Here is a 24504-nt window from a genome sequence, read left to right on the forward strand (position 1 = left end):
TTATTTTAGAGATGTTACAGGAAATCCTTTCATCTCTGGGGGAAAAAAAGAAGCACATTAATAACACATTCCCAGAGATTTCTATTAGGTGGTATTTTCCTGCATAAAGCCCAGGCAATGTATTATGCTGACATATCTATAATAACATGTTCATTCTTTGAGGTTATATTTTAAGATAGAGAAGGTCAAAGATGAGAGGGAGAGAGCTGACGGGACCAATAATCTGTAGTTGACAAAGTGAGACTCAGGGGGGACATGGTGGCAGTTTTTAAATATTTGATGGGCTTTTTAAAACCATGTGTTGTTTTAAAGCCAAAAGTTGTATTAATTTAAAGCCAAAAGGAAGAATGTTTCAGACTCAATAGTAGAAATAATTATCTAAAATGAGAGCTGACCAAAAGTGAACTATGCTGCATTAAAAATCAGTGAGGTGACTGTCATTAAGAATTTACAAACTGGTCACATCTTAGAGACGTTTTCTGTATTGAGTGTGCAGGTGATTCCTATACAGAATGGGACACTATACTGGATAATTTTCTAAAGTTCCTTCAGACTCTAAGTTTATTAAAATTATTTGGCATCACAAGAGTCGTACCCATGTTTTAAAACTTGGACCTTTAAAGCTTGCCGTCCTTTTAATTAGTGAGACTTTCCAGATATGCCCTGATGCAGTAACCGAACCAAGTTGTTTTGCCTCATAATCTGTAGATATTTTTTCTCTCCTGCTTACAGCTTGTCAAGTGACCATGTGTACCAGGGATTGTTTCAAAGGATGGAAAGAAACTGTCACATCCAGCCTGCCCTGCTTTGCCAAAAACTGGACTACAAACAGGGCCAGCTTTGTGGTCATGTGAACTGTGTACTTGCAGTGGGTCTCATGCTTGGTTTAATGGTCTGCTACCACTGTTTTGAAATTCTTAATAACTTATGAACAAGGGGCCCCATAGCCAATCCTAACTACGATCTTCATCTGTAGTTCCTCACTACCCACCCACTACTTGTTATCTTGCCCTCTGCTTTCTGCCTTTACAGTGGAATAAGACTGCACTCTCAATTCATCTATTGCCTACTGGCCAATCCCCATAGTGTCCCCTTAATCCTCATCCGTTTTCATGTCTCAAGCATCTGACATTGTTGACAGACCATACCTTTAAATTCCCTGTTTGGTTTCTGTGACTCTGTATGGCTTTCTTCTCATCAAATTTGTTTGATAAAGTTGAGTAGAATGATGGAATGAAGTTAATAGTCACAATACATGCCTCAGGATTTTTTTCTCTAGAGTGGGCCTATACTCTATCCACCAGGATTTATTGGTACTTCCCTTATTTTCACAGGGTCAGTGACAAAATGATTTCCAAGTGGATAAATTTAAAGGCTGAACTATATAATCCTACCTGGTTGGTATTACAAATCATATGTAGGTTTCTTTGTTGCTGTTTTGTTTTCCTTTTCTTAATATAGCAATGAAGTGAAGAACATACCAAGGGTTTCATCAGTTGAATATATAAATGGTCGTAAATTTCCTCGAGTCTCCTTCACGAAATAATCAATGACGCTGAAAAGATTTGGGAGTGTTATCTGTATACAGAGAATAAGAGAAGGTCAGTGTCACCTGTGTAAAGATAGAGTAAGAGAAAGCTCAAATGAAATCTAATGGAGATTACTGTGTATTTCCTATCCTCCAGAAAATCGTGTCAATTCCTCACTTCAATAGCTTACTGAATGGCCAAGGTTTTACCTACCCATGCATTTTCTTTTCCTTTATAACCGTATCTAATTCCCTATAAAGAAATTACACCTTTCCTATTGTATACAGTTTGGTGGACAATAATTAGTTACTCTGCTCTTTCCCAGTTACTGTATGAGAATGTGGTTCAAGTTAGGCCCAAAAAAGCTCCCTTCCTGAAATTTGAACTTGAGTAGAGGATCAAGAAAGCAGATTCCTAATCAGATGATGCTTAGTACAAGTAACTGCTTCCTAGTCCCTGAAGGTTTTCTAGCCTTCCAGTCATTCTATGGGCTTCCTGTGTTCTTAAATTCTTTTTTTTGCTTGTTAGCCATAATTGCTTTCTTCTGCTTGAAACTAAAGACCCCTTTAAAGCCAGAGAACTTAGCGTTTTAATATCTCATTGTAACAGGCTAATTTACTTGGCTAGGAGTAACTAAAATGTCTTGCTACCCCCTAAGCCAATATTTTTTGGCAAGTAAAACCAGGTTAAACCTGAATATCCCTGGTAAACTTAAAGAGGAAAAAGAATTCACAAAATGACAACCTGGTTGAAGGGTAGGATTGAGGAGTATGAAAGGTGAAAGAATAATCCAGGCTGTTCACTTTGTGTACACTGGGGACTGTTGGGGCTAATGACAGATAAATGAGCCCCAGTTCACCTGTTGCAGAGGCACATTCTTCCTCCCCAACCATTGCTTCCAGTCACTTGGTTATTTGGACTTTCCTTCAGCAATCTAATTCTCTGTTTCCTTCATTAGAATTTCTGAAAAAGCCCAGTCAGGCGTGGACATGAGAACTGACAATCTCTGGGAGGCATTTATGGCAAAGATGTAAGTGGGGTATATGAAGCAGCTGCTGTCTTGCTCTTGGTAAAAGTCTGCACTCTAAGGGTTATGGCCAGAACGTAAGAAATTCAACACTACACTCCCTTTCTCTGATCAATACAATGGGCCTGGAGAGGCAGAGGAACTAGGAGCTCAATTTTAGAGAAGATACCATAAACATCTTCAAGACCTATCGAATCCATTTAAGTGATAGCACTTTCCTGACTCAGTCTTCCCACCACTGCAGCCTGACATTACAGATGCTTCCTTTCCCCAGCATCCTGGACCACAGGCTACATTACTTCATTGTCATTGGCTGAAACCAGTGTAAATACCAGTTTTTCCACCTGTATAATAGATGTTACCTCAGGGTAATCATAAAGATTAAATTAGATGGCGTGTGTGAAGTATTTGGCTCTGTGCCTAACATAGTATCGAATGGTTATGACTACAAGTCAGTTGGGGTAGGAGAAGGGTTGAATACAAGGAAGAAATCCTTTCTTCACTACTTGGTACTATCAAGAGGGGAATTTCTGAACTTCTGCATGATGGGTATTAAAGGACCAGGCATTTAAAGATTTTTTTTCCCATTAGAAATAAGAACATTGGGGGCTTCCCTGGTGGTTAGGAATCTGCCTGCCAATGCAGGGGACACGGGTTTGAGCCCTGGTCCGGGAAGATCCCACATGCCACGGAGCAACTAAACCCGTGCGCCACAACTACTGAGCCTGCGCTCTAGAGCCTGTGAGCCACAACTACTGAAGCCAGCGCTCCTAGAGCCCGTGCTCCACAACAAGAGAAGCCACTGCAATGAGAAGCCTGTGCACTGCAACGAAAAGTAGCCCCCGCTCTCTGCAACTAGAGAAGGCCCGCGCACAACAACGAAGACCCAACGCAGCCAAAAATAAATAAATAAAATAAATAAATTTATAAATAAGCACATTGGAATACTTATATACTTCTAATTAGAAGATGTAAAATAGATGCTTAACAAAAATATTTTTCTCTCCCTGAGATAATTATATTGATAAAAATCTTCAGAGAAAGAAAGAAGTGGAAAGAATTGATAGCAGATGATCTTCTACTCTGCCTCCCCCACCTGCTCTTGCATCTCATTTCTCACCCTGGATGTCTGCTACCTTCAGGACCCGTTAACATGGCTGTTTTTCGCCAGCACTATGTTCCTAGGCAAGGAGTCTGCTTTCCCAACTTACTTTGAATTCTATAAGGTAGGTTTGGGAGGAAGCAGGAGAAAATTAATCAACAAAAAGGAAATAGTTACTTACAGGTTTTTCCAATTCAATAGTGTAGTTTTTTCCTACACTCATCACTTTGTAGTGCTTGATTCTTGGCAGGCTAAAAAAAAAAAGAAAGTTCATCTTCATTTAAGTATACTATTGGGTCAAATCAAAATAAAGTGAGTATAAAATATCACCTGTACAGTAAAACTATGTTCCCATTACTCTAGTTTTCTATGTCTCTTTTTGGGGGTTTATACACTAGGGTTATAGGAAACCTGGGTCATTGAGTGGATGCATGAGAAAGAATGAGATGAAAAAAGGAATCAAGAACTGAAAATCTTTCAGGCAGAAACATTTTTTAAATGCCAGTAATTTATAAAGTAGACAATATTATAAAATCCTATGTAGGTATGTATACGTCAAATCTATATTCTCTATATTAAAAGGGAAGTAGAAAGAATTACTGAAAGCAAATTACTTTCTTCATCACTATTCCTATCAGAATGCCCTCAATAGCTGTTCTTCCTGCTAGCCATATACCACCGTAGATAATCTGCCAACTTCAGGGCTGACTTAGAGATATGGACATGGTAGGTGTTAAGTATTATACAAACATATAGGTGAGAATGTAAGTATAGTAGGTGAATCCTAATGTCTTCCTTTTATGTAGTGACATAGCACTAAATTATTACCACCCTAGAGATATGGTACTTTTTTACTAGAACTGCTTAAGAATAAGGAGCACATTCAATTCACTTTTGTACTCCAGCATTAGGCACACAGTAAATATTTATAAAACTGAATTTTAAAAAATATTTGGTGGACTTCCCTGGTGGCGCAGTGGTTAAAGATCCACCTGCCAATGCAGGGTACACAGCTTCAAGCCCTGGTCCGGGAAGATCCCACATGCTGCGGGCAACTAAGCCCGTGCACCACAACTACTGGGCCTGTGCTCTAGAGCCCGTGAGCCACAACTACTGAAGCCCACGTGCCTAGAGCCCGCGCTCTGCAACAAGATAAGCCACCACAATGAGAAGCCTACACACTGCAACGAAGAGTAGCCCCCACTCGCCAAAACTAGAGAAAGCCCGTGTGCAGCAACAAAGACCCAACACAGCCAAAATAAATAAATAAATAAATAAATTTATTTTAAAAAAATATTAGGAACCCATCTAATAGTGCTGTTTGCTAGAACTAATTTATACTGAGAGCAGAAATCAGTATGTTTGCCTTGATTCATATGGCAGTAGTGTCAGGACCAAGACTTTTTCTAATGTTGAAAAGTTAATAGCATTTATTACGCCTCCATTACTTGAAAGACAAACTAATTCAACATCTGTCCAGTTTACAGAAGCTGCCTGAGAAAAATTGTTTATCAGGTTAAGTTTGTCTACAAGGCCTCCCACGTTCTTTTTCATCACTCCTCTCTCCATTTCCAGGTCACATTCCTCTGGGACTGAACTACAATTCTCCTTAAGGGACTCTTTCATCATCTACTGTGATATCCAAATCTCTTAATTGGATGTCACATTGGAAAACAGCTAATAATTTTTTCCAATCACTATAGAGCTTTATTCTCAAAACATGGGATAAAACCTAACCAACCCTCTTCCCTCCTAAAGAAAACCAAAAATAATTTCCTAGTGCTGAACCTTCAGGAATCAGTCACCGGCTGGTGAAGGAAAACTTCGGATGGAGGAAATCCTACAAGTACCCTCTTTTGGGGTGGCTGGCTCTGGCCTTGTCTTTGTCTCTACATGAAAAGACCTTTATAATCATACTCTTGAAAACTCTCACCAATTTCCATTAGAATTCTTTTATTCCTATGACATAAGTGATTATTATTCCTTGGAAGACTGATAGAAAGCTTGAAAGGCATGACCTTTATAACCAGAAAGATCTAGGTTCAAATTCTGGTTCTGTTGTATGAACTCTCTGAGCCTCATTTCTTCACCTATAAAATGGAAATGGTGATGCCTGTTTCACAGTGCTGTTGTGAATAAATGTGTGAAAAATCCTTACTATTGTACAATGTCACATGTAGACAGTAAATTATAACTATTTTTTACTACTTTTTAAATGCATTTTTTTAACTTAGTTTCTGTAATTCTCAGTTTCTTCACTTGTAAAACATGGAAAATACTGTCTGTCTCAGTTTTTATTGTGCCTGAAGGAAATGTTTGTCAAGCACTTAACAGAGCACCCACAAATGTACCCCATAAGTGGGGACAGTGATTGTTAATAATAGCCATCATATCATCATCATCATCATCATCATCATCATCATCATCATCCATGGCAAAGCTGTGGGAGGAAAAGCAGCAATAGTTAACAGAGTCTCTTGGAACTTTTGACTAATAGGACTAAGTGCTAAGGCAGAAAATAAGGTAGAAAAAAAATTCCATTGAAGTCACTTAGGTTTTGACTCTCATTTCAGACCTGTGTTTTTCTTTCATATTTTTTTCCAAAGGAATAAAGAGGGGGGAAATACTAGATTGATAAAATTTGCTATATTGAGGTTTCCTGATTACAACCTCAAAAAAGAAGTAACCTGTCTTTAAAAAGATATATGTGGCCTTAAATATGGTTATAAATACTGTTCTTAGCTCCTGACCCCAGTTTTTGCAGAGGAATGAATTTTGGGTAAATATTTTCTTTTGCTTTCTTGGCTAATGGCTTTCCAAAGTGTTTATACTTCTAGCTTGCCACGTACTCATAACAATTTTAAGAAAACAAAACCAAATTATGAAGTTTGTTGTAAGAATAGCTTTATGTCTTATGAATTCACACACCACTGGACTGGGTAAAAGTGGATGATATTTTGCATCAAGAGAGGAGTCACCTGATAATTTGCCATTGAAGGACTTTTGCTTCTTCCTGAGAACTAAAATCTTTTCTCCCACAGTTGATTTGTTAACAGATGGAGATAATTTTACTTTCAAGTACTGCTTTGTAAACCAACTTGTCCTTTTTAGCTAGTGTTTTACCAGGCACACTGGTCTAAACTTGCATGGCTGAACATTTCTCCTACAACCTGTAAGAGAGTGAATTGGTTTTGTGGGTAACACAGGTGCTTCCTAATAGTCTAGATTTCTGCCAAAGTCTTTACAGACTACTGCAATACAGTCTAACCAGCTAAACTTCTACTACTCTCTACAACTGCTATTCTTTAAAATTGTGACCTGTTAAACAGAATATATTAAATCCAGGCATTTCAAAAGACCTATTTTGAGGCATTAGAGAACACATAATGATAATCCTTAACATCATAGATATATCTGGCTCATAAGGAATATTTGTGCAAAAACAAAGTTTTTCCTAGCCACTTTCAGATATAAACTATTCCCCAAAGCCTAAATAAGCACATACTGACTCCAGTGTTAGAATGCTCTAGTTTGACCACTCTACCTCACTCCTTGCTTTCTAAATATAAACGTTTCTTGAGAGTGGAGGGATGATCAGTTTTATGAAATGTCATAAACTTTTATGACTGTTAGCTGTACAAGCATGAATTTCTATGTGAATTTAAACTGGAAGTATGTTTACTAAAAATAGACATGTAATTTTGATATGAACTCCTTTGCCAGACTCTAATGAGGTTAAATATAACTTAAATACAATATGAATAAACACTGTGACATTAGATCTATATCCTAAGTATAGAAACTCATTGCATTTGGTCACAACCCATATTTACAACAGAAAACGCTGTTATTTCTCATAGCTCACTCGTGCGGAAAATGCAAATCAAAAGTTGGACTAATTTAGACCACCTTAAAAGAGATCTTGCTGCTATTGTGCAGGAAATATACAGTCTTTAAAGAGCCATTAGATCTCAGGATTTTGTTTATTTCATGCAGAACAGTAGCACAGGGTTCACATACAAATGGATCAAACAATCCAACCAAGAAAAGTATGAAAGAAAAAAGTCACTTCCTTGTGTGATCTAATTTAACTTTCAATCAGTTAGATTAAATTTCTTTTTTAAAAAATCTGTGAGAGCTGCATAGCACAGGGAGATCAGCTCCGTGCTTTGTGACCACCTAGAGGGGTGGGATAGGGAGGGTGGGAGACGCAAGAGGGAGGAAATATGGGGATATATGTATATGTATAGCTGATAACACACCATTGTAAAGCAATTATACTCCAATAAAGATCTTTAAAAAAAATTTTGTGAGATAATTTTTTTTGCTAATTAAGAATTATTAAAATTTTTTAAAATTTCATTTACAAAACCTTAAGGTGGCTCAGAATAAAACCCAAAAGATATGCAGTACTTTATTAAAATATATGTAAAACGTTATTGAAGGGCATTAAAGAAGAGTTAAATATTGACACACAAGAGGACAAGATCTCCAGGTAACAATATGGACTAATCCAAAAGCATGTCCTCAGGGTAAACATGAAGTTGTGGGTTGGTGAGTACAATATATCACTTCCATAAAACTTAAAAACATAAAACAATGCTATACAATAACTGTGGGACAAACATATGTAGAAAAAGGAGAAAGTAACCTAAAGTGTGTACCTTCCCAGGACAGTGGTTGGGGGTGGGGAATGCGTATGGCGGGAGGCGGGCAGATATGGAGTGTTTGGTTTGTCTCAGGGAGGATTTGAAACACGGCAGTCTCAGCTTCAGATCTGACGCTAACAATTCCTCTAGGCTCTATGCCAAGTTCGTGGACTGCTGGTGGAGCAGGGCCAGAGGCTCAGGGTACCTGCCTCCCACCCCGGCCCCTACCGCCGCCCTCGAGCCAGCTCCTAGCTGAGACCGGCTCCATCCAGTCACTGCCCTGATCAGATGCTCCTCAGGTAAGAGGCGGGCCCAGGAGCCACCTCGCCATGGACCTGGGTTTAGCTGTGTGACTTTGGGCAGGCTGCTGCCCTCCACAGGCTTCATTTTCGAATTTTGTAAAATGGGATGGTATGTGGAATAAATTTGAATTCAGTTTTGTATCCTCTTATTTTTTAAAGTGGAAGTAAACAGTTAAAAGACATTCTGTATTTTATGTGATATTCAATTTCCTAAACCCAAAAAAGGACAGACTCCTTTACCAGGATATACTAAATAGAAAATTTCACTTTTCTCCCAGGAGTTCTTATAAGCTCACTGATATTTAATGCCAGTCATAACTTTTATTTGTTTTGGATTTGTTTTAAGGTAGCCAATTAAATTATAAATCAAGTAAATTATCATGAATAATCCATGATATTCTATCATATTAGTTGAAAAACCCTTAATTCCAAATGTTAGCCTATAATAAACAGAAAAAAAAATGAAACCACAAGATGATTAAGCTGACATAGATATTCATTGTGGAAAAATACACACACATACACACACACAAACACACACACACAGATTTTCTTACTTCACACAGACTCAGGATCTGATTTACAATCTAACATTCTTGCCACATGGCTAGTGTATAAAGACAAGTCTCTGTATATATGAAGTAATTGGCAAGTGAATGAAGCTTCTTGGGTTGTAGCTCATACTAGCATTGCAGCCACATGCCATAATTTTAATTTTGTCCTATAAGTGACTATTTTCTTTTTACTGCCTTTATTCACTTGCCAGTGTCTTCATATTTAATCTATTTAGAATTATTGATATTTATATATGGATCAGTAGCTAGATTCCTAGATAGATGTGTTATAGCTTAAAAAAAATAGAATATTATCCACAGAAAGAATGGCAAATTCAAGAATCAAAGTTCTGTTTAAGCTCTTATATGAAAGATAATCATGTACTGAATATTTTCATTTAGGACAAAAATCACTATATTTCAATTATATTATCAGTTGTAAAAATGTTAACTAAGCCAGAGTCCTATTGAAATGCAAGTTTTTATAGACTCTGAGGGAAGGAGTAGACTTTAAAAGATACAATCACCATCGCTACACAGAAAAATCAACTTTTGCATGTAAATGTTACTGACTTTATCAAAGGTAAACCATTTCACTAGAAAGAAATTATTAACCTTAACAAGAGGCTCCTAAGTGATTCTTTTTATAGAAAAGTCAGATTATGTCACTTCTTTATTCATCAGAGGCCAACGGCCTCTCATTATCATTCACAGTATAACTCTTTTCCCTACAATGACCTGTAAGGCTTAGAGCTGTCAGCCCTACCCCCACTTCTGGAATCTCATCTCCTAACCCTTTCTCCTTGCTCACTCCACTGTAGTCCCAGTGGCCTCTTGTGGTGGTGGTGTTCTTTTTTAAACTCCAAGCGTTTTTTTTCTTATTTTTTAAAAATTATTTATTGATTTATTTATTGGCTGTGTTGGGTCTTCATTGCTGCGTGTGGGCATTCTCTAGTTGCAGAGAGCGGGTGCTACTCTTTGTTGCAGTGTGTGGGCTTCTCAGAGCGCAGTCTCAGTAGTTGTAGCACACGGGCTTAGCTGCTCCGCGGCATGTGGGATTCTCCGGGACCAGGGCTCAAACCCATGTCCCCTGCATTGGTAGGCGGGTTCTTAACCACTGCGCCACCAGGGAAGTCCCTGGCCTCTTGTTTGTGAACAACCCAAGCCTTCTCCTACCTCTAGCCTTATGCACTGGTTGCCTGGAATGCTCTTGTCCTACATATTGGTATGGTTTGTTCCCTCACTTCCTTCAGGTCTCTGCCTAAATGTCAGTTAACAAAGGAGGATTTCCTTGACCACTCTATATTAAATAAACAACAACAGCAACTAGAAAAAATTTCTCTCTATATCACCTCTGAGAGTTCCCATCTCCCTCATCCTGCTTTATTACTTCCATAGACCTTATCATCATATACATGACTTTTTTTTCTTTTTTTTTTTTTGTGGTACACGGGCCTCTCACTGTTGTGGCCCCTTCCATTGCAGAGCACAGGCTCCGGACGCGCAGGCTCTGGACGCACAGGCTCAGCGGCCATGGCTCACGGGCCCAGCCGCTCCGCGGCATGTGGGATGTTCCCGGACCGGGGCATGAACCCGTGTCCCCTGCATCAGCAGGCGGACTCCCAACCACTGCGCCACCTGGGAAACCCCTGCACTTCTTATTTTATAGTAAATATTATAGTCAATGAAAAGTCTATTTTTTCAGCAGAAAAAAATTTGGCAGTATATACAGTACACCAAGATGTTGAAAGAGAATATCTCTGAGTGGTGGGACAAGGAATAATTTTAATTTTCTTTCATTTATCTAATAAATATGCATTACTTTTTTATTGAGAAAAAAAGAAAAAGAAAAAGCAGTCTAGATGCCTTTTAACCTATCAGTCCATCAGTTGTCCCTGGTTTCAGCTGAGTGATGGCTAGCAGGTTTCATTGATTATAGTACAGAAAGAATACACATCAGAACCTGATGTCAAAGATGGTACCAGGACAAGTTTCATTGACAAGAAGATGAACATTCCAGGGTTCACAGTCTTAGTCACATTTTTCAACAATATAAGAGTTAAAAAACAAATGTAGCCTGTTGCTGACTTCAGGATGTTCTGTGCCTCTTCATTTCCAACAACACCTTACCACTTTACACATGTCTTCCTCAAAGTACGAGCCCAAGACTAATCACTGATTGATCAATTGAATAAAGCATTCAGGTATTTTAAATCTTTGGTATAATTTCCTGGTAGAAACTCAGTCAATCATAGAGTTGCATGGTGAAAAAACCTCTTTCCTTCCTTCTACATAGCAGTTTTATTTAGGTTTGTTCTTTGGAAAAAATCTATTTAATCTAAAGGTGTGGGTGGAGGGAGATTTCCTGTGTGGTAAGAGGCTTGGTTCAAATCTGCATTTTGCATTTTGTGATATGACATAGAGGAAATGTGACATGTACTCATAGATATACTGTATATCCACAAGACAACTTATTGTCCCTGGTTTAACGAGTCCAGTGACTAACTCTCCTTGATAATTAGAAATTAATTTTAACAATCTAATAAGTAAACTGAAGTTCATGGTGCACTTAAGCTGGCATAGGGTTCAATACATCCACATAATCTTCAATTGGTTCCTTCCCTTTTTCAGGAAATGAACTCAGTGTCTGCTCTGTCTCAATTCTCCTTTTCTTTTCCCTAAGGCTTCATGCAGTCTAATTACTTGCCCAGGAAGGAGTGACACATGTAGGGGAACTGACAGCTGAAACCAATTAAAGCCATAGGCAAACAAGAAAGACAGCAGAGTAACTGGTTTTAGCAAAGATGAGCCTGTTCTGGTCCTAAGGAGCTTCTGTTACCTGACAGACATGGATGGATTGTATCATGAATAGAGGATCTTGGTGTTTTAGAACTGCCTCTAAACCAGCTAGAACCTGCACAGGGCGCCTGACTAGAAAGAAACATTCCTTTTGATCTGGTCCAAAGCTAAGTATACTCACCTGGCACCACAAGCTGATTCAAGTAACATCAAACCTCTCATTTTTTATTCTGAGCTCGCTGGATCTCACTGCCAGGGAAGTCCTGGAGTGCCTGCAGGTTGCCCGGCTGTCCCACAGATAACCTGGAATAAGCTCCACCAACCATATGGCAACATGGGGTCAAGATGGAACTGTTCTTTAAATGACTGAGAATCAGCAATGAGAGGTCTATATTTTCGTGTGTTTGTGTTTGTATTTTGAATTTTCACTCACACATTAGGATTATGATACTGCTCTATTAAATTTTTAAAAAATCTTTTCTAGAAATGTGTTTGGATTAAGTCACCTATATTCTCCTGATCTATATTCATACCCCTAATTTAGACTTCATTATGACCAGCTATGTACTCTTAGAAGTTATAATCTAAATGGTAAAATATTTTTCTTCATGTGACACAACCTAGCCTATATTTTGAGGCAGCTGTGTCTGAATATCATCTTGATCTCCAGAGTGGGGTGCACGCTTTCCAGGGGGTGTATAAGAAAGTCCTTTGGAGTCTGGGAAGAAAACACTAGAACTTCATTTTCTATTTACACATTATCTTATTAATTCCTATTATTGTTTATATTTTATCACATGTGTGTATATATATGAAATTTGAGACTATCCTTCTGCATAACTAATAATCAGTAAGTCTATTTCCCTTATATACCAATCCTGAAAAAAATAATAGAATGAGGAAAAACTAATGAAGCAGCTGTTCCTTATTAGTTACCTATTATGCCCCAAGCATTATGCTATTGCAAATCCTCACAGCAATGCTACAAGATAGGTATTGTTATCCCTACTTTACAAATTTAAAAAACAGGCTCAGAAAGATTAAATAACTAGTCCAGAGTCACATAGCTAGAAAGTTGTGGAACCAGGACTCAAACTCCAGTTTAATTAATTCAAAAGCAATGTCTCTGCACTTTGAACTATAGTCTGTGTTTCTCAAACTTCTACTAAAGTTGCCCTAACAACAGCATGGTATAAATGTATATACAGAGTGATCTGGGAACATAGTAAAAGACAATATTTATAGAGCACAACATTAGAGGCAAATTGTTATCTTTTGATAATTCACATGAATTTTATTTTAATTCTGTACCATATCTATGTACCTTATAATTTAAAAAATAATGCTTTTTATCCTTACCTCAAGGAAAAAACTAAGAACAAATCTTTTTGGCCAAAATGTCAAGTATAATTAGTGTTCTAGGAAGATGCACCCCAAGTTTTTTCCAGTGGTTTTAGTGTATTCCTTGACACCTAATCACATACACTTGGTATGTCTGTATCCCAGTGTAAGAAGTGCCAGGCCAAACACACGATGATGCCTTTCCACAACAGAGGGAGGGAATGTGTTTCTCCCTCCCCTTAAGTCAATATGCCTTTCACATATCTAACGGGCCCACTCTTCTACCTTCCTCTGACTTTCCTACATGGTAGTTGACCCTCAAACTTTTACTTGTTTTTGGCTGAGAGAAAGAACCAGCATCCATCATCTTGGTAAAGTGCAGTCCTTATTTCATGTGAATGCAAGGCCTTTACTTAGAAACTAGCTTTGGATAAAGTCTGTATTTAACTGACCCTAACAAACATTGGAAGTTTTTATGTCCTCTAAGAGTATTAGAAAACATGGTGCTCCTTAGGGAGCTGGTCAGTTATCAAAGTACTTCATGTTTATTAGACAGTTGCTACAGTAGTTTTATTTAAAATAATGGTAGTTATTTAAAATAATGGTAGTTAACAAAAACAAAAAAAACAAAAAATAATGTCCTTCCTACCTCTGTTATTGTGAGAATGAAGCCTCTCCATTCTTCCCCACTTTCTGTGCTCTCTGTCTAAAGATGTAGACAAAAACAGATAAAGACAAAAAAAAGAAAACACATGAATGACTATGAACACTAATACTTTTATTAACTTCAAGTAACTTTAGAATTTCATATGATTGTTTTATAAGTCTCGAAATAGTGTAAGCCATCAAAACCCAGCAAGATTGACAAAATGCATATTCTTCTATTGAAGCACATTGCTTTAAAAAGTCAATTGTATTTTTAAACCACTTACAATCAGTTAAAAGGAAGAAATAATTCATTTTTCTTTGTGCTTAGAATTATTAATGTGTATTTGTTATGAAATATTTCAATAATTTCTTTTGTAGGAAGTACATAGCTTTAATCTGTTTGCTTATTAAACAAGTAAAATTTTACATATTAGCTCGAAAAAATTTAAATGTTAGCACACTTATTTCTTTAGTATGTCAATTCATGGTTACTCGCCCCATTGGTATTTTTTTCTTTTTCTTCTTTTTTTGTGGTATGGGGGCCTCTCACCATTGTGGCCTCTCCCGTTGCGGAGCACAGGCTCCGGATGAGCAGGCATGGCTCACGGGCCCAGCCGCTCCACGGCATGTAGGATCCTCCCAGACCAGGGCACGAACCCGTCCTGCATCAGCAGGCGGACTCTCAACCACTGCGCCACCAGGGAAGCCCCCCACCATTGGTATTTAACACTAACTGGCTTTAAGTTTGAGGCAACCAGGTAGGACCAATGTAGTTACTTCCCATTACCTTAGTAGTTAGTAAGTTACCTTAAAAACTTCCAATTCTTAGCTCTAAATATTACTAATACAGCCAACATTTATTAAGTGCTTACAAGTGGCACTGTTCTAAGCGCTTCACATATATTATCTGATTTAATCATGACAATTTTGCAAAAAGTACTCTTTTTAAAATTTCATTTTATAGATTTATTCATTTAGCAGATACTCACTGAGTGTCTTTAAGTTCTGGGCACTATTCTATGTACTGGTTTACATCAGAGAATAAAACAAAAATACTTATTCTCATAGGGTTTAGGGTCTAGCAAGGGGCAATAAATAATAAACATAATAGTGAGTAAATGTTATAGTGTCAGATGGAAATAAATGAGAAAATGTAGAGAAGAGTTAAAAGAGATTGGGAATGCCATTAAGGGTTTGGGGAGGGGAAAAGAGTTGCAATTTTAATAAAGTGGCCTAGGTAGGCCTCAGTAAGAGGGTTACATCTGAGTAAAGACTTATGGGTGAAGAAATCAAGGCAATAAAGAGGGTAAGTAAATTGTCTACAATTACACACTAACAAATAAAACAGCTTGTAGTGGGATAACTGAGGACATGGAAAGGAGACGTGACCCATGAGCACCCCCCAGCAAACTGGGGGCTGGCGAATAAGCCAGAACTGCAAACAGTCCTGATTGCTTTGAGCCCCCCCGGCAAACCGGGGGCATGCGAATAAGCCAGAGTTGTGAACAGTTCTGAATGCTTCGAGTGCCCCCCCCCCGGCAAACCGGGGACCTGCAAAAGAAGCATTGAGTGCTTTGGGCACTGATCCATGAGATGTCCTCAGTATAAACAGAGTGGTGGAAACGCAAGGAGATGTCCTTGTGCTAGTTCAGTATAATCAAAATAATGGTGGGAACTTTGTGCTGTTCTTGCGCTCAAGGACGAAGCACGGCAGGTGCTCACGAAAGCCAATTATTGCTTGTATAACTAATAAAAACATAGGTTGCTGCTTTGGCACTTCTGAAATGTTAAGAAAACAAGTCTTAAAGTGTAAACCTAGATAATGCTTTAATAAAAGTTACCACAGCAAGGCAGACGGCGCTGTTTTGCCTGAGCGAGCGGCAGCCCTCTACTGCTGTGCTTTGGCACAATTCATCTCGTGTGATGAGCTTACTTTCGGCCCTGTCCTAAGAAACTACAACAACAGCTAGAGTTCAAATCTAGGCATTTGATTCCAATCCTGTGCTCTAAATCACCACATCAGAATCATCCAGGGAGCTTGCTTAAAATGCAGATTCAGAGGCCCCGGTTTGGGGATGTGGCCTTATATTTCCTACATACAAGTGATTCCTGGTACACTAAAGCTTTATGACCACTGCTTTCAAGGTAAATCCAACTACATCTTATTCAGTTGCAAGTTATTCTCTTTATGTTGTAGTTGTTGGTTGACTTTCCTTGGCTCACTTTCAATGACAATTCAAGAAAAAAGTCTTTTCCTATATAGGTGCTGGGTATACAGTGGTGAGTTTAACAAACAGATCTCTGCCTGTGTGGAATTTAGCATTTTTTGAGATCATGCTTTCACTGCTGAGGGCACGCATTCAATCCCTGGTCAGGGAACTAGGATCCGGTAAGTCACATGGCATGGCCAAAAAATAAATAAAAATACAAATAAATAAACCAAATTAACGGAAAACCAGTTCAACAGCCACTGTAAGTTGCTTTGGTTTGTCAATTTGCAAGTCAATTAATCCTTAATATACCAATGTTCAAATTATGTCTCTCCCCAGCCCCAAACCTACAAAATGGCAAAAATCCTGCTAAAATATTATTGTCCAGTTAGACCTGTCCACAACTTCCAACATCATTGTACCACTGCACCATTACAATAGAAATCCTCTTATAGAGATCTCAAGTTTTAGGTGGTGAATAATGAATTTATAGGTAAGAAAATGTAGTAGAAAAAGTGTTTGAGCAGAGGGAGAGAAGCCAATTTTGCTAGTAACCAGCTCTAGACCTTGAACAAACCAGTTAACTTCTCTGGGACAACAGCTTCTTCACTTCTTGTCTGAAGAGCTGCAATAGGCTTCTTTCCAAGCAGCCTCTTACTTTCCACTCTTTTTCTCTCTGAATCATTTACAATGTAGTGTAATCAAGTTATTCCCCGGTTTCAAACATTTTAATGAATTCTCAGTGCTTTCAGATTCATTCTTTTATTTTTTCATCAGCACTAAATATTTATTGAGCACTAACAATGTGCTCAAGCATCACAAGGTCATTTGTAATAGGGCCCTTTCAAATCGAGAGAGTAAAAATACTCTCTCTTCTAGTAAATTTGGTTACTCCCAGTTGTCTTAATACCTCATGGTCTTTCCCATCACCTCATACCTTTCCAATCACTGTACACCTTGCTTCAGTACTCTTCCTTCTTCTTGTTAATACAACTCCCTACTTATCCTTGAAGACCCAGATTGAATATATCCTTCTCTATGAAGATTTCCTGAAGCCTTCCCCATTCCCAAGAGGAATGTTTATCACTCTCACCCTGCATTCCCATAGCATTTTATGCATTTTTAATTACAGTGTTTGCCCCATTGTATTTTAGTTATTGGCATAGCCTCTGCATCAATAGGAAATGGAGTTTTTCAAATACAGGGGTTGTGTTGAAGTCAAGGTTGATAAGAAGTAGATTGCAGTAACCATTTATTAAATGAATAACTTCCAGCTGAAAAGTTTTATGATTCTAATTTGGAGAGTTCTTAGCCTCCACTGTGACAGGAGTTTCTTTTTTCTGATATATGTGAACATTGGTTGACATATGATTCTTTTGTTGCCATGTATAACAATCATGTTATTATCAAATTCTTGAAAATACACCAAAATCCAACTATTATAGCCATCATCAGCATCTGTGTCACAGGAATTTGCTATACATCAGGATATATGAAAAATATAACTGAAAACTTTGAGTGAAGTATAATGGATTAACTCATATAAAATCAAAATCTCAGTGCTCTTTTGAGCCATCTATGTTATAATACAATTAAAGTGAATGAATGTACATTTTTAATAATATTTAAGGATCTCTAAAATACTTTACTATCCATTTGATTCAATCAGTAAACATGAATAGGAGCCTCCAATCCCTTTCCAGTACTTCTAAATTTCTGACCTTTGTTTTACTTAATGTTTATTGACGATTTGTCATTTGCATCACAATTCATTGCAGTAAATTTTGAAGATATGTGAACTGTATACATTTATGTTTACAATCCATAAGTGAAAACACAGCTTTAATTTTAATGATTATGTGAAAACTTTGTGCCATAGTGAGTCATTATTACTCAGAAAATGTTTCTGCTAGGTCTTTTGGACCGAAAAAAAAAGAAAGGTAAAGAATCACTGTTAGCCAGCGAAGTGACATTAGTAGCTGTCAGAGTGGTTTAACTCGCTAAACTTATTAACTGTAGGTTGGTGCCTTACCTCCATTCCAACCCCTTCTAGTGTGTCATTCTTTACCACAAAGACTGAAAAGCTAAAAACTACATTTTCCAGACTTCTTTGCAGTTAGAGAGGGTATGCATTCAATGTTGGCAAGGCGGAGGAGAGACAGAATTCATTCTTTCCCAGCCTTTGGTTTTTCTATAGGCGATTACGGTCTGTAGGCATCTGATTTTTCTGTGGCAATGTTATAAGAAGTCCCAGTGTCTGATCACTAGTTTCATGGGTGTTGATAGTCAAGGCATGGAACAGTGGTTTTCTGATAATGATCGGTGTGAAGTACAGTGTGCTTCTGAAGCCAGAAGCAGTAAGGAGGCTTCTTGCTCAGGAGGCTTCTTATCTGTGGTGGCTTTCTTGACATGGCAGTTTAGTAATTATGGTGGCTTTCTGATTATGCCATGTCAATATGGTTCTGCAGACTTCAGCATTAGGACCAACTTCCCAGTTTTCAGTTTGCTTCATGCAGCTGGCTCTTGGTGGGTCAGTTCTGCAGTGTATCTTTGGGAATCATTCCTGAAAGCCCCAAATACATTATTTCTCCATCCCCCCCAACAATTATGTAAGCAGACAAATGCCTAAATTAGCTATCATGAATTTATGTAACTTACCCCCAGATCAATACAGTTTTCCAATGTCTATAGGAAGAGGTGAAAAGTTATCCTAACATTGGAGGTGCTCCATAATCTAGTTCCATTTTGCAAACATAAGCACCTTTACAATATCTCACAAATTTTCTGTGTCAACAGCACATCATTTCTGCCTCACATCTTTGCTTGCAGTTTGTCTTCCTTTTTCTTTCATCTTGTAAATCTCTTTCTGTTAGGTATTGCCAGCAAGCTACAGTTTTGGCATTTTATTGTTTACAAATTTCTATAGGCACTTGAATTTACAAATATCTTATATATCATTTCCTGTGCATACTTAGCTTAAAATAATTTCTTATTTTTTTCTAATTATAAGTGGAAAACTTATATACGTCTCAGACAAAATAGAGAAACAATGAAAATCACATGTTATTTCACCATCCATACCATTAGCACTGTTTGGATGGGTACCAATCACTTTTTTGGCACTTTTTCTCTATTTGTATATATTTATGTAATCAAGTAAATACTGTAATGATACTTGATAAACTGCATTTTTCAAATAATGTATCCAGAGCACATTTCCAGGTCAATAAGTATGAAGGTACATTATTTAAATTTTTGCCCAGTACTATCACAGTAATTTAAGTCTTTGCAAGGTTAAAATTATAATGCAGAACTATATCAAACTTTTGAAAATGTAAGTATGTTTTAAATTACAAAAGCTCCTTTTTATGAGATAAGAATTACATTGACTAGAAGTAAACTAGAGGCTACAGAATGGAGACTTAAAGAATAGAGATTTGTTGTCCCCCGTGTTCCTGTTAAGAGAAACAATGTATATATAATAAAGTATAATTGCAACTAAGAATCAAATGGTTGGTGTCAAGGTAACTTAGGAAACTTAACACTGGTCAGTTTATACAGCACTTTAAAATTACCAACTCAGTGCAGACCTTTAAGACCCTGTGCATAACATTGTTTTTTGTTTTGTTTGTTTGTTTGTTTTTTGTGAACGTTGCCGCCACGTATCTGCATATTGCAAGCATACTTTATTAACTTGGCAATTACAGTCCAGTAGAACCTTTGAATCCGAGAATAATTTTGTCAGAAAGGGCTACTAAAGTGACTGTACTTAACAGATGGAGTAAGAACATGAAGAGTAAGGACATTCTCTTACATCAACAATAGCATTATAATATCTAAGAAAATTTACAACCCTGTCATGCGATAATCGATATTTTAGTTTTCCACTGTTGCTTAAAGCTCTGTATAGCTTCTTTGATCTGAACCAGACTCTGATCAAAACTCACACATTGCATTTGGTTGCTATGTTTTTCTCTCTCTCTGTCTCTCTCATGTTCTTAATTTTTCAAGTCAAGTTAATTGAGGTATAATTTACAGCAAAAGTTACCATTTTTTGAGGAGCACAGTTCTAAGAGTTTTGACAAATACATATAGTCAGGTAACCACCACCATAAGCAAGACATAAGTTACTTCCACCACTGCAGAAAGTTCCCTCCTGGCTTTTTGCAGTCAGGGTCTTCTTCCGCCATGACATCCATCCTCTGGTAACCAGTGATCTCATTTCTGTTCATATAGTTTTATATAGTCATGTACAGGGACTCATACAGCAGATGGCCTTTGATGTCTGGCTTCTTTCACTTAGCATGATTTTTTTTTTTTTTTTTTGCGGTACGCGGGCCTCTCACTGTTGTGGCCTATCCCGTTGCGGAGCACAGGCTCCGGACGCACAGGCCCAGCGGCCGTGGCTCACGGGCCTAGCCGCTCCGCGGCATGTGGGATCTTCCCGGACCGGGCACGAACCCGTGTCCTCTCAACCACTGCGCCACCAGGGAAGCCCGATTTTTTTTTTTTTAATATTTATTTATTTGGCTGTGCTGGGTCTCAGTTGTGGCATGCGTGCTCTTGGTTTTGGCATGCGGGGTCTAGTTCCCTAACCAGGGATCAAACCCGGGTCCCCTGCATTAGGAGAGCAGTCTTTTTTTTTTATTTTAATTAAAAAAAATTTTTTTATACAGCAGGTTCTTATTAGTTATCAATTTTATACACATCAGTGTATACATGTAAATCCCAATCTCCCAATTCATCACACCCCCACCCCCACCCGCTGCTTTCCCCCCTTGGTGTCCATACGTTTGTCCTCTACATCTGTGTCTCTATTTCTGCCCTGCAAACTGGTTCATCTGTACTCTTTTTCTAGGTTCCACATATGTGCGTTAATATACGATATTTGTTTTTCTCTTTCTGACTCACTTCACTCTGTATGACAGTCTCTAGATCCATCCACGTCTCTACAAATGACCCAATTTCATTCCTTTTTATGGCTGAGTGATATTCCACTGTATATATGTACCACATTTTCTTTATCATTGGGAGCTCACAGTCTTAACCACTGGACCACCAAGGAAGTCCCTCAGTATGTACTGAGATTCATCTGTGTTGCTGTGTGCCTCAGTAGTTTGTTTTTACTGCTGAGGAGTATTCCACAGTATGGATGCATTGCAATTTATTTATTCATTCACCAGTTGATGGGCACGTTGCCAGTTTGGGTCCATTATGAATAAAGAAAATTTTAAGTTGTAATTGCAACTATGTTATAATTTCTAGAACAAATTGATTTTTGGAGTGTCATTTTTAAGCTCTATTCTTTAAGATAATTTTAACAATTACAAATTTGAAATTATCTGCAACATAAAATCATAAGTAACTAAAAGTTTCTACTTCTCTTTCAAGCTAAATTTCTGTATACCTTTTTCTCCATATACACATCTAATACACATAGTTCCATGGATACATAAACACACACACACACACACACACACACACACACACACGCACACCCCTTACATAGATAAGTAGTTGTGATGGAAAACTTCAAGATTTTAGTCAGCTGTCATGGCAATTCATAGGGATTGATCTTAATGTTTTTTTTGGAGGGGAGGGGCCTGTAATGACAAATCTGGGTTTTATAAACATTACTCCATCAACTAGCAACCCTATTTTAGGATGCTAAAATTATGGAGGGGCTAGTAAATACTAAGACAGATGCAGAGGGAACTGAAAAGTTTGGGAACTGTGGAATCTGCATAACTTTTTATTTTCATAAGGGTGCAGCTCCAATTTCTCTCTAGAACAGACCAGTTCATTATCTACATACCCCTGCACTCTATACCAGTATGTCATTTCAAGTTTCTCAAAATACCTCTGAGAGTTACTGTTTCCAGTGGAAGCTGGGGGATATAATTTTACACGTGGAACTTTACATCTATGACTATGCTTGCTAAAATTTCTCACTGAGAGTATAGTGATTAAGTGCTCAGTTCTGGAGTCAGAATGCTGGGGTTCATCCCCAGCTCTGCTGTTTAATGGTAGTGTGACCTTGGGCAAGTTACTTAAAGACTGTCCCAGTTCTGTTGTCTGTAAAATGTGGATATTAGTCCTCTTTTCTCATAGGAATGTTCTCAGAATTAAATAAGTTACTTCATGGAGAGCATTTATGACAGAACTTGCCATACAGTATGCACTCAATAAACGATAGTGTATATTATTAACTATTCCAAATGTGAGACCAAATTAAATAATGTAGTCTGGTTGGCAAAACTTCTCCTAGACCAAGTATAAAAATCTCCATAATATTGATAACACCAATAGCATTATTTATTGAATTCTCACTATGTTCTAGGCATTTCAACTAGATCTTAAAAGGAATTAATCCATATCTCAACAATTTTAACGTTGTTCCCATTTTACAGACAAGAGAGTTGAGAAACTTATAGTTTAATTAACTTGCCCATTATGGCAGAATTAGTGGAGGAGTGTGGAACTCGGGCTTGTCGATGGGCACTTAGGCAGCTTCCATATCTTGGCTATTGTAAACAATGCTGCTATGAATATTGAGATGCATAAATCTTTTTGAATTAGTGTTTTTGTTTTCCTTGGATTAAATACCCAGGAGTGGAATTGCTGAATCATATGATAGTTCTATTTTTAATGTTTTGAGGAATATCCATTCTGTTTTCCATAGTGGCTGTACCAATTTACAGTCCCACCAACAGTGCACAAGAGTTCCCTTTTCTCCACATCTTTGCCAACACATGATTTTTGTTGTCTTTTTGATAACAGCCATTCTGACATGTGCTTGCAGTTTGTCTGCAAGTGATATCTTGAAGTGATATCTCCTTACGGTTTTGATTTGCACTTCCCTGATGATTAGTAATGTTGAGCATCTTTTAATGTGCCTATTAGCCATCTGTATGGCTTCTTCGGAAAAATGTGTATTCAATTCCTCTGCTCATTTTTTAATTGGGTTGTTTCTTAGATGTTGAGTTGTATGAGTTCTTTGTACATTTTGGATATTTACCCCTTATTGCATATATCACTTGTAAATAACTTCTCCCAATCAGTAGGTGGCCTTTTCATTTAGTTTATAATTTCCTTCGCTGTGCAAAAGTTTTTAGCTTGATTTGGTCCCATTTATTTATTTTTGCTTTTGTCTCCCTTGCCCGAGAAGTAACCCATTTTCTGATGTAAATTCCCTTGAAAATTTTTATTAAATCATAAAAATAGGTCATAGCTTCTTAGAATCATAAAATGGTCAGGTCTAGTCTTCAGAGCATCTAACTTAACTTTCCTATTATGTAATTAAGGAAACTGCCAGAACGGTGCCAGAGCTTGTCCTACATGACATAGCTAGTCCACTGAGCAGGTTTCAAGACTCCTGATTTAGGACTCCTTTCAGGACGTCACACTTAAATGATATATACTTACACAGATCATTTTGTTGGCAATGCCTCACAAAAATATTACCCACATTACCCACATATTTGGAAAAAAGAATACCTCATCCATCACCATTTTTACTGTACCATTATTGCTTTCAGAGATGATGCATAAACCGGCTGGGGTGTGGGTGACGAGCCTACACAGTAAAACATTACTCTTCAAACGTCTTCTGCCTCTTATCCTTCCAAGTATTACTTTTTACTTTATAAGAGAACCGTCAGGAAGTTTTACACCTTCTCTGCGTGGGAAGGAGAGAGACAGGGAGAGAGACAGAGAGGGAGAGGGAAAGAATGAAGCTGTGGTAGGGAGGGAGAGAGAGACGGGGGAGGGAGGGGGGAAAGGGAGAGGGAGGGGGGGAGAGGGAGAGAGAGGGAGGGAGGGAGGGGGAGAGAGAGAGAGAGGAGAAAGAGAGGAGAGAGAGAGAGAGAGAGAGGGAAAGAGAGAAAGACTATGAAACTGTGGGAGTAAGGGACTAGGAGTCACGTGAGATGGGGGAAGGGCTACGACGTGATGGGGCGGGGCTCTTGGGAGGAGGAAGGCCGGACTGTGGGAGAGTACCAGTGAGGGGGCGGGCCGCTAACGGCTTTCTTCGTTTGGAGTCGAAGGGCCCATTCTGCGCATGTGCAGCCCATTTTAAATTGCGTAGTTGGATGCGCGCGAGTGGGCGCGCTCCCGGGCGCGCTCGCTGGATCGCGGCTCCTTAGTTCCCGCCATCTACCGCCTTTTTCGCTTAAGGTGCTACTGGGTTTCCGCCTGGCTGCTCTTCGGGTGACTCCGTCCTCGCTGGGCTGCCCGGAGCTGCGGCCCGTGTGAACTTCCGCCCCCAACCCCTGCGCGGGCTGAGCCGGGCCGGAACATGGCCGCGTGGGGGCTGGTAAGTGCAGGCCGCGGACCCCGCGAGGC

The 24504-nt window shown here is 38.4% G+C and overlaps 2 protein-coding genes across 8 annotated transcripts in view; one reads left to right on the plus strand and one right to left on the minus strand.

Moving 5' to 3' along the window:
• On the minus strand, nucleotides 1-24315 carry STAP1 (signal transducing adaptor family member 1). Its single transcript, XM_060147041.1, is given in 9 exon segments — nucleotides 1-35; nucleotides 1482-1578; nucleotides 3840-3909; nucleotides 5991-6098; nucleotides 8513-8688; nucleotides 11739-11842; nucleotides 11845-11905; nucleotides 13953-14009; nucleotides 24244-24315. Coding segments are annotated over 9 exon segments (780 nt in total).
• Nucleotides 24235-24504, plus strand: part of CENPC (centromere protein C) — a 91760-nt gene continuing 91490 nt past the window's right edge. For all 7 annotated transcript variants that reach the window (XR_009540304.1, XR_009540305.1, XM_060148082.1 and 4 more), the window contains exon 1: nucleotides 24235-24475. Coding sequence is in view for 5 of the 7 variants with exons in the window: in XM_060148082.1 (XP_060004065.1) it covers nucleotides 24458-24475 (18 nt within the window). In the remaining 2 variants the exon portion in view is untranslated. The remainder of the gene's footprint in view (nucleotides 24476-24504) is intronic.

Source organism: Lagenorhynchus albirostris, chromosome 4, assembly GCF_949774975.1.
Source record: "Lagenorhynchus albirostris chromosome 4, mLagAlb1.1, whole genome shotgun sequence".
In the NCBI taxonomy this organism is placed as follows: Eukaryota; Metazoa; Chordata; class Mammalia; order Artiodactyla; family Delphinidae; genus Lagenorhynchus; species Lagenorhynchus albirostris.